At 34.3% G+C, this 19437-nt stretch overlaps 1 protein-coding gene across 1 annotated transcript in view; it reads right to left on the reverse strand.

Moving 5' to 3' along the window:
• Positions 1 to 411: 411 nt before the first annotated feature.
• TRDN (triadin) overlaps positions 412 to 19437 on the reverse strand; it is a 333314-nt gene continuing 314288 nt past the window's right edge. The window contains exons 39-41 of the mRNA XM_045544289.1: positions 5116 to 5157; positions 4137 to 4175; positions 412 to 1329 (exon numbers count right to left, since the gene is read on the reverse strand). Coding sequence (XP_045400245.1) covers positions 1190 to 1329; positions 4137 to 4175; positions 5116 to 5157 — 221 coding nt within the window. The 3' untranslated portion in view covers positions 412 to 1189. The remainder of the gene's footprint in view (positions 1330 to 4136; positions 4176 to 5115; positions 5158 to 19437) is intronic.

Genomic DNA, 19437 nt, shown 5'->3' on the forward strand with positions numbered 1-19437 from the left:
AGCAAGGGTAACTCAATTTATTTCCTGAGTTAATTGTCATAAGTTCAGTTGCAACTGTAAACATGATAAAGGTCATAGAGACATGACTTTTAGAGTTGATAAAAAAATGTGGTAAAAAACATGAGTATTTATATCACTAGGAATATGACAAAACCATATGGTCATTCCCAGTGACGTGTCATCAAGTAGGTTAAAAATTGTCATCCATTTCATTGGCACCGATGACCAATGACATAAAATACAAGTAAGACATCTTATAAAGGCATTTATGGTTAAAATGTCTTCCTTAGACTTTGATGGCATTCCTATTTTGCCATTTTGAGAAAGAATGTATTAAAGTGAAATGAAAATATTCTTCCATCTGTCACCCAAATTTGGTGATTGATATAAAAGTTCACTCAGGTGACATTTTCATTAGGACACAGTCTGGAGAAGTCTGAAAATTCCACATATCATTTGCCTATATTTTAAACAAATGATTCACCAGGCCTGCCTAATTGGGTGGCATATTTCCACTGGAGTAAATGTCCTGATTGTAATTCAAGACAAATCTTAGAGATAAGATTCCTCCAACATTTATTCTCTGTCATATCATATTTGAAGTTCAGAGATATTTTGAGCTTTAAAAGAGTATCACAAGAAACCTATAGCACTCTTTGGTGCGATTGTTACCCATTCTTAGAGCATAGCCATAAAATAGAAACAGGCATAAGTAAAATGAAACTATTAAGCATCAACTTATTGAGTAAATTGAGTCCAGATACCCAGAAGATGCAGCGAAAGAGACCCTTTTAGATAAGCTCCTCTACCCTTTAACTTAGAGTGCAGTCTATGTTATCATTAAAAAAATGAATATCTAGCTGAATCCAGGAATTTTACTTTGTAATTGTGTCAATTATGCATTTAAAGGAGCATTATAAGTAAACTTTAAATTAATTTCTGTACACAAGCACCCCCACCCATAGCAACAAACACACATAACAGATTCTTGAGCATTAGACACTTCAACATGTCTGTTAATCATTCAATCCCTTTGCCTACACTTTCTCTCTATACCAGGCTGAAGTGTAAAACGTTTTCATAGAAATTCTCTGGATTGCATGATTTCAATTGCCTATGCCACTGTGGACAAAACAAAATATGCCACTTTCAAAATCTTAAAGCACTTGTAAGGATCATGCATGTGTGTCTATTGTGCTTGTTGTTTCTGTCCTGGAGAATTTCCACGGCCAGAGCTCTCTCCAGGGTGGTGTGCGGGAGTGACAGGAAACTGAAATCCGTAGCCATTGTACCCATCCAAGTAGACACATTGGAAGAAACTGATGGGACCTAAGAACGAGAGCATGAGGATTTGTTAAAACAAGCAGAATGTGAGCAGGAAGGCAGGTAAAGCACAGTGAGGCAGTACGGTGTGTAGATATGGTCACAGATTCTGCAGTCAGCTTCCGCAGCTACTGGCAAGTTACTGAACCTCTCTGTGTTTTGGATTCTTCATGTATGAAAGCAAAACAACAAAATCTCACAGAAATATTGTGACAATTAAATGAGTTAACGTGTGAAGCTTTTAAAATCCTTCCTGATACATAATAAGTCCTTAATAAATGATAATAAAAATGACCAGGCAGGAAAAGTCAAATTGCTTAGTGTATAGAAATCTACGGATGTGCATAGCAATCAGAAAGACTGTTACCCTATTGCATAGTAACAAGTTTCAAAACATGATATTAATGAGGTTATTAATATGCAAAGTAACAAACTTTTGTGTGGGTATCTTTTATAATGTCACAGAGGCCCTGTGGTTCCTAAAGTCTTGAGATTTTCTCAATTGCCTTTACTCTGGAGGCAAGAACTCTACTGAGGTGGCCTAGTTACTGTTTTAGCCTATGGTACTCTCAGGTAGCAGCTGTGAGTAAAAAGCAACACAGCAAAGTCAAAGCTGAGCAAGGGAGTGTGATGCAACGAATATGACCATGAACTGTGGACTCAGTGAGCTGGTGCTTCCAGATAACAGCTTTGTTAAGAGAAGGTGAGGTCAGTGTCTCCTCCCAATCGTGGGCGCCTATTGACTCTTCGCTGTTTTCCGTCCTGTCCATTTACATTTCTTCAGCCAACCACAGACTTTTTGCAGAAGGCCAGAGAAGGAAATGACGGTTGAAGCTAGTGGTATGTGGGAGATGGAAAGGATGGCCAAATCCGTATGAGAGTAAGAGTTTATGAAGTAGAATAAAGCGAAGCATGGGTAGATGGAGCTGAGAAAAGCACCAAGAGAGTATTCTGATTCCGTCACCCTAGGTGCCACCTGACCTCAGTCACTAGCTTTTCAGAGATGAAAGTAGCTTGGAGAAAGCTTGAATTTAGCTTTTCTCCTTTCCATTGAATCTCATCCAGAATTATTTTCTCTTTTGTTCTAACTTCCAACAGAGGAAGTGACACAATGCTCCTCCCCTCCAGGCTGTGGAGGTTGTGGGAGCTTGGGAGGCTTGAGGGGGGTACAGAGAGAGATGGCAATAAAGCTGGGACTACATCGAGGAGAAGTGGCAGCACAAGTGGTAAAAGTATAAGAGCCTGTCAATGACAGGACCCCTTCCAGCTGAACCTTAGCAGAGGTGGACACTGTTCTGACACATTAATTGATACTGAATAATCTATTAATATAAATATCATTATACCTGCAAATTTGAGAGCTGACATAAAAGGCTCATGAATATCAGGCTATAGAACTACTTCATAGTAAGATGAAAACAGGAAATGTTCTTTTGATGCAATAAATCTCCCAACTTAACTAAAAATATCTGATATCTTTTTATTAAAATTATTTAATTATATTATTCATTTTAGTTACAATTTTTATTTTGAGATAATTGTAGATTCACATATCATTGTAAGAAATAATACAGAGAGATCCCATGTACTTTCACCCAGTTTCCCCCAATGGTAACATCTTATGAAACTATAGTATAATATCCCAACTAGAAAATTGGCATTGATACAATCCATTTATCTTATTGAATTGTGTTTTAATATTTATTTATGAAATAATAGATTTCAAGTGCTTATATGACATAGCCACAAATTATTACTAGTAGGTTAACAAATGGAAAAATGTTACTGTATAAATCGAAAACATGCCCAGATGATTTATAATTATCTTTCTTATGGATTTTACAATAACGTCTAAAAGTATTATAAGATTCTGGGCAATTCCCTATATTTTCACCACCTTATCATATAAAGGGTTATAACGAGTATAACTCATATCTGCTGCAGTAGTTCCAGCATTTAAAGCAGTACTTGAAACTTATTAGGCACTCAATATTTGTTTAATGAGTCAACGATTAATACGAAGTAGGAGGTGTTTGCTATTATAAATAACATCTTGGTAATTTTCTGCACAAATCCATGTAAGAAGCATTGTGGAACCTAGAGACATCAATTCTTCAGATAAATGTTTAGTTCTTTACTTTAAAAGCATTATGTGAAACAAACTTCTGTTACACCTATTTCAAAAATTGCTTCCTTTACTCTCCCCTATAATGACTTTATTTAATGCACACGTGAATCCAAAATTTATTGCTTTCCCATTTGAACAAAAAAAATGTCTAATCTGGAAGACTTGCAATAATGAGAATCTTGGACAATGAATTTTGTAACTGCATGACTATTGATTGCATTCTAAAATAAATGATCCCAAAGATTGAATATTAAGAGCCTACCATACGTCAAGCAAAATCAAACAGTACTTTGAATCTTACAAGTGAGTTTTCAAGCAATTGAATTGCTAAAACCTATTTCTTCATTTTTTGTACTTGATCTAAAAAAGTTTAGCGTATTATTTCAGCTGTCCTATGATAAAGCAGACAGTAGCACATATTTAAGCATAGATTCAGTTAGAGTAATAAGGATCAGAACTGTGTAGAATGGTTGGCGATAAATGCCTTTCAGCCATTACTTGTAATTCCTCCAACTATGTGCCTCTTGCCTGACACAAAAAATATAATGATCAACTTTAATGTCATTCTGTGCTAAAAATCTTTTTCTTCTAATACTTATCTTCTTAAGAGAATCAAAAGTATGAATTTATGTGTAACATCTTTAATATAGAACAATTTAGAAATTTTAACTAATTATAAACTTACTTTTTTGCTTCTTTGTGGAAGACACATCTTCAGTTTCTTCTAGTGGATACAAAAATATGAAAGTAAATAACTTGTATGTTTATAGGGATTATATAAATATGTATGGGAGTGAGAATATCTAACCAGGAGCACAATATGAAAGAAACAGGAGGCTTTTATGCTTTTTATAGTACATTTTACATTTTTATACAAATTCTATTCATATTTTCACTATAAAATTTAACAGAAGATGAGCCAATGGAAAAAAAATGGCATGCTACAGGCAATTGTTCAAATAGGAAAACTGGCACCAATGTGTTGGATATTGACAAATGAGGACTAGCTGACATACATTCTTTTCTTGAGAAGAGGTCTTTGATGCTCTGAGTTACAATATGATAAGGGTGGAATCTGGCTATAAGATGAAAATTTTAGTCCAGAGAATTTTAAATTTGGAGGGACATATATTTTTAGTGATCATTCTTACCATGAAAGTATAGCAGCAGCCTGGTATCCTGTGTCCTTTCCTTTTCATGTCTGACTCAAGCACATTTTATTTATTTCTTTGCTGTGGTATTATATGCCCCTTCCTTCTTTCCTTCCTTCCTTTTTTTCCTGCCTTCCTTCCTCCCTTCTTCCCTTTATGATAATGCTGCTAATATAAATGACTTACCCCAATTTTTCTTAATAAAAACATGACATTCTTGTAATCCTTACTGAAATAATAATTTTGAAGTATTGCTCCTGCAGATTGCCCAGTAAATGTGTCTGATAATTACCTACAAATGAATCAATGCCCAACTAATGTCTTCAATGTGTAAGGAGACATGTATTTTCTAAATAGTATAAAAAAGCTGTTCATTTAAAACATAAATCGACTGTGTAAATATTAGTTAGAAATACTGAGGAATAGATCAAGAATAGTTAAATAAAACAAGATGGACAAAACATCAGATCCTTGAAAGAAAACTTGAAAATGATCCAAAGACAATGAACTCACCTTTTGCTTTCTTTGGAGCTGGTACGTCTTCAAAATCTTCTTCTAGAGTGTAGAAAAAGAGCATGTAAACTAATGGTCTATTTTTCAGCTTTTACAAAGAGGAAATATTGTATTTGAAGGTTTTTAAGAGTCATAAGACTCCTTATTAAACTACACACTCAGCATCTAGTGTTGCCATAAACAGGAGCTTTCTGACAAAAAAGGCACGTCTCAACCTGGAGAGAGGATGCGGAGGGCATGGATGCTGTGCTGCCGTGTGGTCAGCAGCTGGCAGATGCTGGTCAGGGAAGGGCCTGCAGTGACCTCCCCAGCACCCTGAATATGTCTCCCCTCATCTGACTCCTAAAACTCCTTCCAAAAACCATAATCACTTTTGGAATTTAAGAAATTTGAGGTAAGTGGATTTACATATATGTAGGCTAGATAAAAAGAAAAATATCTACCTGTACAATTTATTAGCAGATCTAGGGGCTTTTAACCTTTTTGACAATGCTAAAAAACCCAGAAATAAACCCATGCATATATACGGGTAAACTAATCCTTGAGAAAAGTGTCAAGAATGCACAATAAGGAAAAGATTGTTTTTTCAATAAGTGGTGTAAGGAAAATGGGATATCTACATGGAAAAAGGTGAAATTGGACCTTTATCTTCCACCACACAAAAATCAGCTAAGAACAAATTTGAACACCTAAGTGTGAAACTTGAAACAATAAACCCCTAAAAGAAAATATAGGGAGAAAAGGTTATTGACGTTTGTCATGGCAATGATTTTATGAATTTAACATTGAAAGCCCGGGCAACAAAAGCAAAAATAAACAAGTGTGACTACATCAGACTAAAAAGTTTCCATAAAACAACAACAACAAAATGAGCAAAATGAAAAGGCAACCTAAGAAATGGAAGAAAATATTTTCAAACCATATAACTGATAGGGAGTTAATACTCTTAATATATAAAGAATCATTACAACTCAACGTCAAAATCCAACCTGATTAAAAAATAGAGAGAGAATTCAAATAGACACTTTTCTAAAGACATATATATAAATGGCTAACAGGTAACCATAATGAGATATCACCTCCCATCTGTTGAGATGGCTATTAACAAAAAGTCAAACAATAACTGTTGGTGAGGACTTGGAGAAAAGGGAACCCTTGTACACTGTTGGTTGGAATGTAAATTAGTACAGCAATTATGAAAAGCAGTATGGAGGTTCCTCAAAAAATTAAAAATAAAACTACCATATGATCCAGCAATTCCACTTCTGGGTAGATATTGGGTAAATTGTATACTTGAAATTTTCTAAAAGACTACATCTTAAGTGTTCTCATCACACACACATACGTGGTGATGCTAACTATGTAAGGTGATGCTAACTATGTAAGCTGATGCTAACTATGTAAGGTGATGGACGTGTTAATTAGCTTGATTTTGGTAATCATTTCACAATGTATAGGTATATCAAAATATCATATTGTACACCTTAAATATATATAATTTTTATTTGTCAATAATACCTCAGTAAAATTAGGGGGAAAGATATTAAATTTGAATTAAAGCTCAAGTATATAAACAATGACTCGAGTTGTATTGTGTAAATAACTTGGTCTTTTGTGCATTCAACTTACAGGTACATGTTGGAATAAGGTGGAAATAATTTTAAGTCAGAGATGATTCTAATGCAATATAACTGAATGATAGCTTAATTTTTATAGCAAAGTTTTAGCATTTGTAATTATCTGAAAAAGGGTCAGTTTTATTATTAATTTAGATTTTGCATACCAGCTATCCATTAGTAAATGGAAAAGGGGTAAGGTATTATGCAAATTTTCTTTTTTTTTTTTTTTTGAGACAGAGTCTCACTTTGTTGCCCGGGCTAGAGTGAGTGCCATGGCATCAGCCTAGCTCATAGCAACCTCAAACTCCTGGGCTTAAAGGATCCTACTGTCTCAGCCTCCCCAGTAGCTGGGACTACAGGCATGCGCCACCATGCCCGGCTAATTTTTTCTATATGTATTTTTAGTTGTCCAGATAATTCATTTCTATTTTTAGTAGAGACAGGGTCTCGCTCAGGCTGGTCTCAAACTCCTGACCTCAAGCGATCCACCCTCCTCGGCCTCCCAGAGGGCTAGGATTACAGGCGTGAGCCACCACGCCCGGCTGCAAATTTTCTTTAATAGGAAAGAAACGTGGCCTTTATGGAAAAATATTGCTATGTAAAAGAATAAGATGGGGAAAATAAAAAAAATTACTAGCATTTTTTATAGTGGATTATTAAAGGTTTGATTTGATAGATTTTAAATATTATTTTAAAACAGGCTTAATTAAATATTGGATGAAATGACCATGATCTTAAACTGCCTAATCAACAACTATAAATAAAAGAAAGGTGTAAATGGTTACATGATGCTTTGAAATAACTTGATATCCATATTGTAAAAAATGATGTCAGAGTTCCTAAACAAATCAAATAATATCTTAATTGTATATAAGAGTCTGCTAATGTCTATGGAAGATCTGTACAAAAATAAAATGAGGCAAGGTCCTTGTCCACAAGGAACATATATTTTATTGTTGTAGATTATAGTACACTTAAAACTAAGACACTTGTTCTCTGGATTTATTTATTACCCCTAGAGAAATAAATATGAGTAGAATAAAAACTTTAGTGTCTTAATTCTGTATTCTGACCTAGCATCAACAGGCTATAAGTGGTAAAAGCTGGCGAGAACTGAACCACATGTCAATCACTCTGGCTAAGTAGCAGAACAGAGGCACAGGAAGGTAACATGTAAGACGAGGACAGCTGCTATAGAGATGCAATCTCTGTGTAAGCAACTTAACAGAAGCAAAAATTTACTGAACTAGGAATAATTCACTGCAACTGTCATTGCTCAGACTTCAAAAAAGAAATAAGACACTTATAGTCCATTTACTCTTACAACTTATGCATTGATTGAGTGAGTGGTCGTTTTGATAAAGCAAATATTTGATTATGAAAAGGTATAATCAGGGCAGTGAAAGAAGTATCAAAATATGAAAATGACATTTTAAAGAATGATCTTCTTTTTTGGGAGGAACAATGGGTAAAATATTTTATGAAGGAAGTTAAATTTGAAATGAGGCTGATACTATTTCAACAGAAGGAGATGATGAGTTTAAAGTAAAAGTAACAATATGGAGAAAGGCTAGAGACAGGGGATATTCAGGAAGTACAGAGAATGTTCTGGAAAGGTTGGATATGATTATCATGTGGAAGGTCTTATAGGTCAGGCTGAGCAGTCTCCACTGAATTTCAGAGCTAGTGAAGGTTGCTCAAGAAAAAAATGATATTTTAAATGTACTTTGCAAAAATAAGTAATACTAGAACATGAGACAGTGGATTCAAAGAAAAATCTGAAAAGTGTTTTAATAGTTAACATAGCTATAACGATTTTTACAACTAGGACTCACTGATGGAGTTGAATGTAAAAAAGGCTTTGCAGGGAAAGTTAAATAGAATAAAATACAAGTGATTGCAAAAGATTAATACAATAAGGGATATTATTAATACAATATATTGAGTTTGGAAGAAGATAATGATACTTCCCCCAGCCACAAGGAAATCCCTAGTAGGAACTAATTAGCTGGAGATTATGAAAAATTCATGTAATTGAAAATGTCTAGTAGGAACCAAGACAGAGAAGACAAGCTGTCTATAAAGGTTTAGAAATAATATGCATTGAGTTAATGGACAAAATTGGGTGAGTTGTGAGATCATCACTTTTAATAATGACAATAATACTTAGTATTCCTTAAGACTTACCACCTGCTGTCTGTATAAGGTATTTAACATGTGCTAGCACCTTCAGTCCTGACAACAACCATACGAGGCAGACTCTCTTGTATTGAATCACCTGTACAGATGGAGTGGAGGGGGGTTAAGTCCTGCCCAAGGTTGGAGACCTAGTGAGTGGTACAGCAAGAACATGAACCCAAATCTTGAATGAGGATTTTAATTTATTCCACAAACAGTACACCAGCTATATGCTAGCCACTTTATAAGCACTTTAAAAATAGTAACATAATTCACCTCCTCAACAAAACTGTGAGGAAGATACCACTAGTATTTGCATTTTGCAGGTGGGACAACTGAAGACCAGAGAGACTCAGGATCCCAGAGCTATAATAAGTGAAGGAATTGGGCTTCAGTCTTATGTATTCTGGTTCCAGAAATTGTGCTGATAATCAGCACATCATTTTGGCTCTTCAGGGTGGACTTCTAAAGCCACTTCTTTCTGATTCCAGAACCCATGCATTGTATTGCCTAACACAAATCCACTGACAAGCTCTGACAGAGCGAAGTTCTGCACGAGTCACGTACTTGTGCAGAACAGAGATGAAAGAGGAAGCATTCTGCTAACCCCCTTAGGATGACAGAGGATGCTAAGTGTGTCCCTCTGCATATCTATTCTCCTTCAGTGGGGATGAATAGAAAAGTTACTTAGTTTTCTTTGAAAATGATAATGGCAATGAAAAGGTAACCACAAGATCTATTCTGTTTACCTAACCACTATAAAAAATTTAGTTGCATATGCCAAGTAATGAAGAGTAAAAATATATTATCTTGACTTTCGAATTGTAGACTCTATTCTTCACTGTCACAGAAAAAGATCCCAAAGGAAACACAGATGTCAGTGAATTCATCCTCCCATCTAAAGCAGACGTCCCTATTATAACAGAATCATGAACTGAGGTGACATGTTGTCCGTGTGGCCACCATTTCAATATTTTGAACATGCTGATGTCAAGGACTAGGTTTTGTAAATCTTTTATATATATATTGAACTGAGGCTACAGACTCAGGGGTTCTTAAATAGCTATTAGTTTAAGAAAACATTAAGTGATTGTAATAGAAAGGCCTGTATTTTGTTTAACTAGTGCTTGTATCTTCTTACTGGGAATTTATCCTTTGATCCAATTCTACAATCTGCCTCATCTCACATAACTGTCTGCTTCAATACTTAAGAAAAGTGTGTAATCAAGTGTAATATCCTGAAAAAGTCAGAAATTCTCCCTGTCCTTTGCATGAAAAAGTTTACTGATCTCTAAGCCTAATATCCATGGTTCAAAAAGGCTTTCAGAGCATATGAGATCTTTATAAAGGTTTAGGTGTTAAATCTTCATCTCCATGGGGTCAAGGGTAGCCTTGGCTCTATGAGGTTGAAGACTGACATGATTTAAAGAGCCAATATGTTGTGCATATATATATATTGTCACACACACGCAGACACACACGGCATAAATATAGACTGTAATTAAACTTTGAGTGAGAGAAACTTCAAGGACATGAGGAAATGTAGGTTCTAGCTTTAGTACCAATGGTAGATGTGTTATATAACTACTAAAAGAGTACTTACATTTTTAATTACATGGATTTGATATATAAATTTATAACTTTTATACTATAAGTTGCAGATTTCTAATTTTCAACAAGCGGTCTTATATTGGTTCCATTTTTTTTTTTTTATTCTTTGGAATGATAGTCCTCACTGTTTCTTCATGGCAACCCTTTACAATCTTAAAAAATATTGAGGATGCCAACAAACTTTGTTTATATCAATAATTGCCATATTAGAAAATAAAACAGTTACTTTCTAAACACAAGAATCCCAAGCACATATTCCCTGAGACAGAGCAATGATATACTCACATGCTTAACCTCTGGAGAACTTCAATGTACACTCGTGAGAATATGAGAGTGAAAAAAGTAAATGGCGACTTAGTAACAATACGTAAAGTGTTTTGACTTCGCAGATCACCTGCAAGGATCTCAGGAACCCCAGCAATCCACAACATGATATCCTGAGAAATGCTACTCTAGATAAAGAATTCTATTTCTGTGAAATAGCCAACATATTCCAAAGGAAGTAAACTTGCCAAAAGGAAAGATGATTATTTACCAAAAAAAGGTTTGCTAGGCATTTAAACCAATATTAGGTCACAGTATTTAGAACACAAGGAAGTAAATGTTACTGCTTGAAAGGAAACATATGCTGTTTTTCTGACACAGAAATATAAGTAAAATAATGCAAAATATAAGCAAGAACACAGACAAAGCAAAACTGGACTCCCCAAAGTAAGAATTATTACAAAGAAAAAGCTTGGTTGTATTTCCACCTTACCTTATATATTTTGTGGGAATATACACAATGTCAATTACCTGTCCAATAACTAATGTTAATTTTGCATTAGAAGGAAAATTATAAATTGTATTGAAATGTACAATAAAAGTGAACTTTTTGGATGTTAGGGATATGTATCAAATTTTTAAACCATATTGAAACCATCACTGCTAAATTTGGATAACTGGAATAGATTTAACACCACTATCACATATATGCAAAATAATTAACTGGAAACTTATATTCATAGTGTTTTTCAGAGATGGTTGGAATTTCAGTTTCTTCTTCATAAAAAGGGTGCAAGTCATCATGTATACTTTGTGTTGTAACCTACGTGTTTGTAACATAAAATTAAAAATTTAAACAGATTTTTAAAATTTTCAGTCTAGTTTTACGAAATGAATATTACTTTGAAGTTTTGCTGTAATTTATGAATTGAAGAAATACTTTTTCAGTCACAATAAGAAGAACTAAAATGAGCTCTTTTTCTATGCCAGGTACTCCACTATGTACTGCATTTTACATATGTGTTTTCATTTTTAGGTCTCACAATACACCTATGAAATATGGAGAAACCTCCCATTTTATAAGAGAACTTTGAGACTCAGGGGATTTGAAAAATAACTTCTCTGAAGCAACACATTCTAAGAAGTTTTTGAAATAAAAAAAAAAGGAAAAAAAAAGAAAAAAAGAAAAAAGAAAAAAACCCCATGATGAGCTGAAATAAAAAAAAAAAGAAAAAAAAAAAAAGAAGTGTTGAAAGAAAGAATGAAACTAGTTTTCCTGAACTTCTAGACCCTCACTTTTTCCAATGAGCTGTTCTACTTCTATTTGGAAAGCACTTTGCTATGTTCCCTGAAGGGCCCAAAAGGAAATAGGATGCTATTTAGCAGTAACCTACAATCAAATAGAGAAAATGGACAAGTATCCAAACAAGCATAAGATACCATGAGCTATAAGATAGTATATCACAATTGCCCCCCGACAAACAAACAAACAAACAAAAAACCCATAAGATGGTTTTAAGGGTGAAATGCTCACTTCCTCTTATGTAGATCAAAGAAATTTTTAATAAAAGCTGTCCCACTAGCAATGGAATTTGAGAAATCATAGGGAATTGGATAATCAGAAATAAGAAGAGTAGTCCAGGAAAAGGAGTTTTCTTCACACTGCCAAAGTTTAGGATGCAGGAATATTAAGAACATGAAACATTCATTTGGGTTAAAACCTACAATGGGTATAGAAAATGATGAAAGAAAAAAAGATTTAAAATGTAGTTAGTGCTGGATCATGAAGGCTCTAGACTCCTGGACTAAAAAATTTAGAATTTATTCTAAATTTTCAATGCATATTTTGAACATATCTCATACAAATGGCCTAATCAATTTGAAATTTTGGAAAACTTAACCTGTTAGTGGAAACAAAACAGAAGGATAACAGAAATAAGAAACAGGCCTATTGGGGAGTGATTACCATGATTCAGAGGAGAAACAATAAAAGCCAACATGACTTGCAACTGAATTAGGGTCAGAGACAAGGAATGGTGATTAGTCAAAGTAGAATTCAAAGTTTTATGTCTAAGTAACTAAAGAGTGAAAATCAGGGAGCAACAGGAGACTCATCCTTTATAATTTGAAGGAGGTGGGGGGATAAGTTAAAGAAGAAGGGTATGAAGAAAGGTCAGTCATAAAGTTGCATGAACAAAGGGTGAAGTCGGGAGTTGAAAGTGTGGGACCAGAGCTGAAAAGATAGCTCAGGCTTCAAAAGAATTTTGGGTCTTCTCCACAATGGGGTAGATAACAGTGTAGACAACAAGGCTGAATCATCACACTGAGTAAGAGTGCAAAAGAGTAGAAAAGAGAGCTGAGAATGGAAGAATTCAAACTATTATCAGCAGAAACTAATACCAAGAAACAAACTGAACAAAGTCCAATGCTATGAAAGCCAATGAAGGAAACATTTCAAAAAGTGTGGGGGACCCACAATGTGGAATGCATCATAGAGGTTAAGAATAGGGGAGAAGTGAGAAAAGTTAATTAAACTTTGCAATTTGGAAGTATGTGTTATTTAAGTGAGCTATTTGAGGAGAGTGTGGGGAGGAATATCCAGGTTGCATGGCGTTAAAACTGAAGGAGCGGAGAGGAACTGCTGGGAGATCTATTTCGGAAATGTGGCTGTAAACTCAGGCAGAGGAAAAGGAGAAGCTCCAAGAAGCAGAAGGGCAAGGGCAATTTTAGACAAAGGGATAGTAGGTACATATTTGTAAGCAGAGGAGGGAGGAGCCCTTAGATTGAGAGCTGCAGACTCGTGACTGAAGGAGGAAGGATGCAGAGAGGCAAGAAAGGATGGAGTCAAGGAGGAACATGGAAAGATAAATGTTAGGAGCAGCAAGGCTTCCACATATGAGAATAGGAGGCTGGTGATGGGGAGAATGGGAAAGCTTAAAAGAGATTGCCATTTGGCAAGAAGATGAATTTTAAAGCATCTACATTGATGGCATAGATTGTTAATTTTGTTTTTCCCATTTTAAAATGTTTCTGTGTAGTGTCCAGTCTGTTCTGCATACTCTTAGCAAACACTATAAATAAATAAAAGCTACATAAATAATAAATGGATGTGTACCGACACAGTTAGTGTATGTTTATCTCTACCAGCAGTCTGTTCTGATTTGTGCACTTTCAAGAAATCCTCAAGAGCAAACACCTGGGATCCCTAGGCACAGACACAAAAGAAACTTAGCGTCATTTTTGTATCCTTCCTCACCCCTCTTCCTTTATCAAATTCACTGCATCACTCTGTGTCTACAGACATACCCAAAGCTCCATTATTTTCTTAATTGACTAGCTGAATTTGTGTGATGAGTTTCATAGAATATTACATTCTAAGAGTTTACATTTTTCCAAGAAATCCTAAGAATTCATAGTAGTTCAGAGCAACAGTCGACAGACAGTTTATGTTAGCCCTCAGGTGTAAGAGGCTCCTTCTATATATGCTATTATTTAAAATGATCAAGAGTTTTAAAGAAAATTAACTGCTACACTGAACATTCACTGAGAATTCTTGAAATTGACTCCAGGGAATCATAAAGTATGCAGGGACAGTTCACATTTGGAATTTTGCACATAGCACACAGTGAAGCTAAGGGGGTTCCATAAACGTATGTAATCCTTTCTGAGTGTCTGTCCTGTCACTCCAAGGATAAACACGACTGTCTCGAGGGCAATGTCAGGACAACTTAACATCACCCATAAACGAATGAGGCCACGGTGCTGGGACCCAAAGACCAATAATGAACAGGGAAACATTGTATCAAATGTGCCTTATATGCGGACTGTCTCTGGGGTCTAGCAAAAGAAGTGATCAGAGTGGTGACTATGGCAGCTGGGATCTATTTAGAAGCCTTCAGCAAAAAGTAAGTGCTCCATTTTTTCCTCCTGGAACAAAATCATCATGAATTTAATTACCCTTGCTCTAAAAGGTGTGATTGTTTTAAATCCAGCCAAAAATAAATGAAGTGTTATTTCTTTTTATTTTTTCATTTTATAGTTTTATCCATTTGACACAAAAGCTTAATAATTGAAATCTATCCCTAGCTAGGGAAGTAACTCCTTTTCATATCACAATCATCACTATTTTCCTCATTCTCATAGTTACCAGTTAATAATCACTTTATATATGCGTCCTACTATTTTACCTTACTTCATCTGCCCAAAATTTCTATGAGGTAAATATTATTATTATACACCGAATTTTAAAAATAAGGCTACTGAACCACAGAAATGTTAAGTAATTTTTCCAAGTTTACACAACTTTTATTTTTTTATTTCAGAATATTATTGGGATACAAATGTTTGGTTACATGAATAACTTTTGTACAGTTAGAGTAAAAGTGGTAAGTGTGCCCATCACTCAGATAGTGTGCATTGTACCCATTAGGTGTGAATTTACCCATTCTCTCCTTCCCCCTCCCACTTGCTCTATTTCCCTTGAATTTTACCACCATATGTACACACGAGTGTTGATCCTTTAGTTCCAATTAATAGTGAGTACATGTGGTGCTTGTTTTTCCATTCTTGTAATACTTCACTTAGAATGATGGTCTCCAGTTCCATCCAGGCTGTTACAAAAGTTAGTTACAGATGGTTAGTTCACCATTTTTTTATGACTAATACTCGATGATTGTACATACACTACATTAAAACTCTGGGCAATGCTGATCAAGTAGTAAAGGAAAATTTATAAATGTTACTTATCTATTAGAAAGGAAAAAATGAATAAAATACTAATATATATTAAGATGTTTAAAAAGGAACAGAGAAAAATCTCAGATAAATTGGAAGCAATGCTAATATCCATCAACAGTAGAATAGATTAAAATGTGTACATTCACAAAGTAATATGCTATATGGTGGTGAAAATGAGCCATACACAAAAACCCTGATGAATCTAAGAAGCATAACACTAAATGAAAAATCTCAGAATATGTCCTACAATGTCCTACAATGTGCTACACATACACTCACACCACATATACACACATAGTTGAAAGATCAATATATATCATAAAATTAGAAAAAATTAATCAAAGTAATCATAAAAATAAAACTCAATGTAGTAATTACTTCTGATAGGAGTCAAGGAGTGGGATCGCAGAAGCCACAATATTTGTAGTATCTAGCTCTTAGATATATGTTTCACATGTTATTTTGTATATATCAGATGTTACACAATAAAGAATATTTTTAGAGACAGGCTATTGCCCTGTTCCCCAGACTGGAGTGCAGTGGCACAATCATATTAATAGCTCACTGTAACCTCAAACTCCTGGGCTCAAGCCATCTTCCTGCCTCAGCCTCCTGAGTAGCTAGACTATAGGCACATGTCATCACAGCTGGCTAATTTTTTTAATTTTTTGTAGAGATGGGATCTCACTATGTTGTCTAGGCTGGTCTCCAATTCCTGACCTAAAGCAATCCTCTTGCCTTGGCCTCCCAAACTATTGAGATTACAATGTGAGATGCTGTACCTGCCCTAAGAAGGTATTTTTAAAGAACAAGGTAACACTGGAATAATTTGTGTTTGTGGAGAAGGAGAGGAAATTTAAATTGTTAACATTAATTTGTATACATAGAAAAATTATAAAAAAGAATAATAATCTCTCCTAAATCTTCATTTTCAAAAGAATTATTTTAGAAGTGGGAAGGTCCTTTTTTCTCTTTCTGTTTTTGATTTAAGTATATAATCACTCTCACTAGCTGAAACAGTGTAAAAGCCAGCCATAAATATGGTTACATGTTTATAGCAATGGAGATGTTTATTTTTTCTTTTTCACAAACAATTTTAACAGACCAAGGGAAAGGACTTACTAGATATTTTATTTTATGCAATTCACTTTATTCTTTGGGAAACATTGATATTTAATTTTAGACAAATGAATTCAATATATAATTGGCATGAATAACATCATTCAAATTCATTCTGTAAAGTTAAGCAAAGAGTGTTTCAAGACTTGTTCTGTAACTGCATCTTAATCAGACTATTAAATTTTCTTGTGCAATGCTAGAAATGTGACTGGCATATGTTGTACAGTGATAAAAATTGATTCACTTATTTAAGAGTTAAAGTGTTGCCATGTCACCGTTAATTAACTAACAGCCCATTATTTTTATCAGCAACTTAATTAGTCTGAGATAACATAAATTACTTAATTTTAGAAGTGAATTAACTCTTAAGTGACTTTTAGCTTGGATTTGATCACACTAGAAAAGATAATTTAATTGTCTAATAAAAGGAAGTAAAGATACTATCAACATAAATCAAAGCACGTTTTAAAACAACAACTCAAAGTAGTGCTAAAAAACATATTCTCTCTGTGTTTAAGAATTTCTGTGTTTAAAAACTTAGTTCTTTTTGGCCACTGGATTATCATTTTATGCTAATAATTTACTGTCTCATTACTAGTCACATTATAATTTGACAAAATGAGATAATCCTTCAAATGGGAATTACATATTGGGAAACTATAGCTTTCTGAAATTACTGAAAAATTTCAATGCAGGAACATAAAATCAATAAAAATAGGGTATGCTTTTATTAATGTCAATTAGGATGCTTTAGTTATGGTTAGTTACTTTCTTTTTTAAAAAAATCCTTAATAGATACTCATTTCAGAGTTTGATTTTCAGACCTAAGATATACCAAATATGTAAATTCAGGAAAATACTATTAACTATTAACATTTATGGAATCCTTATTTATTTATTTATTTATTTTATTTATTTATTTTTTTTTTGGAGACAGAGTCTCGCTCTGTTGCCCGGGCTAGAGTGCCATGGCGTCAGCCTAGCTCACAGCAACCTCAAACTCCTGGGCTTAAGCAATCCTACTGCCTCAGCTTCCTGAGTAGCTGGGACTACAGGCATGCACCACCATGCCCAGGTAATTTTTTCTATATATTTTTAGTTGTCCAGATAATTTCTTTCCATTTTTAGTAGAGATGGGGTCTTGCTCTTGCTCAGGCTGGTCTTGAACTCCTGACCTTGGGAGATCCTCCCGCCTCAGCCTCCCAGAGTGCTAGGATTACAGCTACTGCACCCGGCTTTGGAATCCTTATTTAATTTTACCTTATTTAAAATTTTAAACTGATTTCCAGGGTAGCTAAATTCTGACATCTAAATTATCCTTCATACTCTAGTATTGAAGCAAATCACTTATTTTTTCTTACCATATATATTAATATGAGAAAAATACAGAATCAAAAAATAAATGAGAATATAAAAGGTTAGCTTTTAAAAAAATCACAGAAGTAAGATATGAAGACATTTGTTTTAAAAAATGAAAATACTGGCCAATCTTCTACGAGAGCTTGGTTGAAGCTTCATTGAAAATCAATTAACTTCTAGATAAAGATTATCAACATAGCCATACCAAGTAAATTCATTATCTGTGGCTAATGATGTCAAAATTAGATCTCAGAGACTTTATAATGATCCCAAACCTATGTGCACACAGGTAATATGGTGAAGAGCTAACAGCAAAAATGTTGACTGTTCATTATGTAAGAAATACGTTACAAAAAATGTTGCCAAATTTAGACCTCCAGGTGGCATGAGCTCAAGAAATGTTCTTACTACATTAATCCATTTGAAATACTCACTTAGAGGAGCAAGCCAACCCAGCTTTACTCAGCTATGTCAAAAGCTTTGTGACTCATCTAGGTGAAAGCCTTCCCTCAGCACCATTTGCCCTTTAATATTGTATTTTCTCAGTCTTTTGTTTTATTTTATGTTTTACCTTTGGGCAAGTTCCTGGAAAATAATGTTTTAGAATGTATATTTTTTTCATAGAAAAAGTTTCAAATGACTTAAAATATTAATTTCAGGTAGAGATAGTTGCATTATTTAAATTTTAAGAATGTGGGCTTTTTTACTTTTAATTTTTAAGAAAATTATTAAATGTAATACTATCTAACATATCTCCTTCTTGATGTCGTCCTCCGAACTCCACAAGCAAATTATTTACTATGTATTTACCATATCTACAAAGAAAAAAGACATATAATGAAAACAAAATGAATATTTAGAAATTAGAAAGCTACATCTGTAACAAAAGTACACTCACAAAAATAAGCATTGCTTAAATCATAATCTTCCATGAATCATGGAAAACCTGATTTTACAATGTTACTTTCTGTTTTTTTAAATTTTTTAATTATTTTTATTTTTATTTCAGGATATTATGAGGGTACAAACATATTGGCTACATGTTATGACTTTGCCCCACCCAAGCGAGAAATAGAGGCATGCCCTTCCCCTCTACAATGCTCACCACATCTATTACTTTTGAGTTTACTCCCTCAACCCCCTAATCCCTGGAGAATATTACTACCGTGTGAGCACCATAGTGTTGATCAGTTAGTGCCAATTTGATGGCAAGTACATGTGGAGCCTATTCTTCCATTCTTGTGATACCTCACTTCTGAGGATAGGCTCAAGCTCTGTCCAGGAAAATATAAGAGGTGCTAGATCACCATTGTTTCTTATAATTGAGTAATATTCCATTGTATACATATACTAAATTTTAATAATCCACTCATGAATTGACAGGCACTTGGGTTGTTCCCTCATCTTTGCAATAGTGAATTGTGCTGGCATAAAC

This window comes from Lemur catta, chromosome 2, assembly GCF_020740605.2.
Source record: "Lemur catta isolate mLemCat1 chromosome 2, mLemCat1.pri, whole genome shotgun sequence".
In the NCBI taxonomy this organism is placed as follows: Eukaryota; Metazoa; Chordata; class Mammalia; order Primates; family Lemuridae; genus Lemur; species Lemur catta.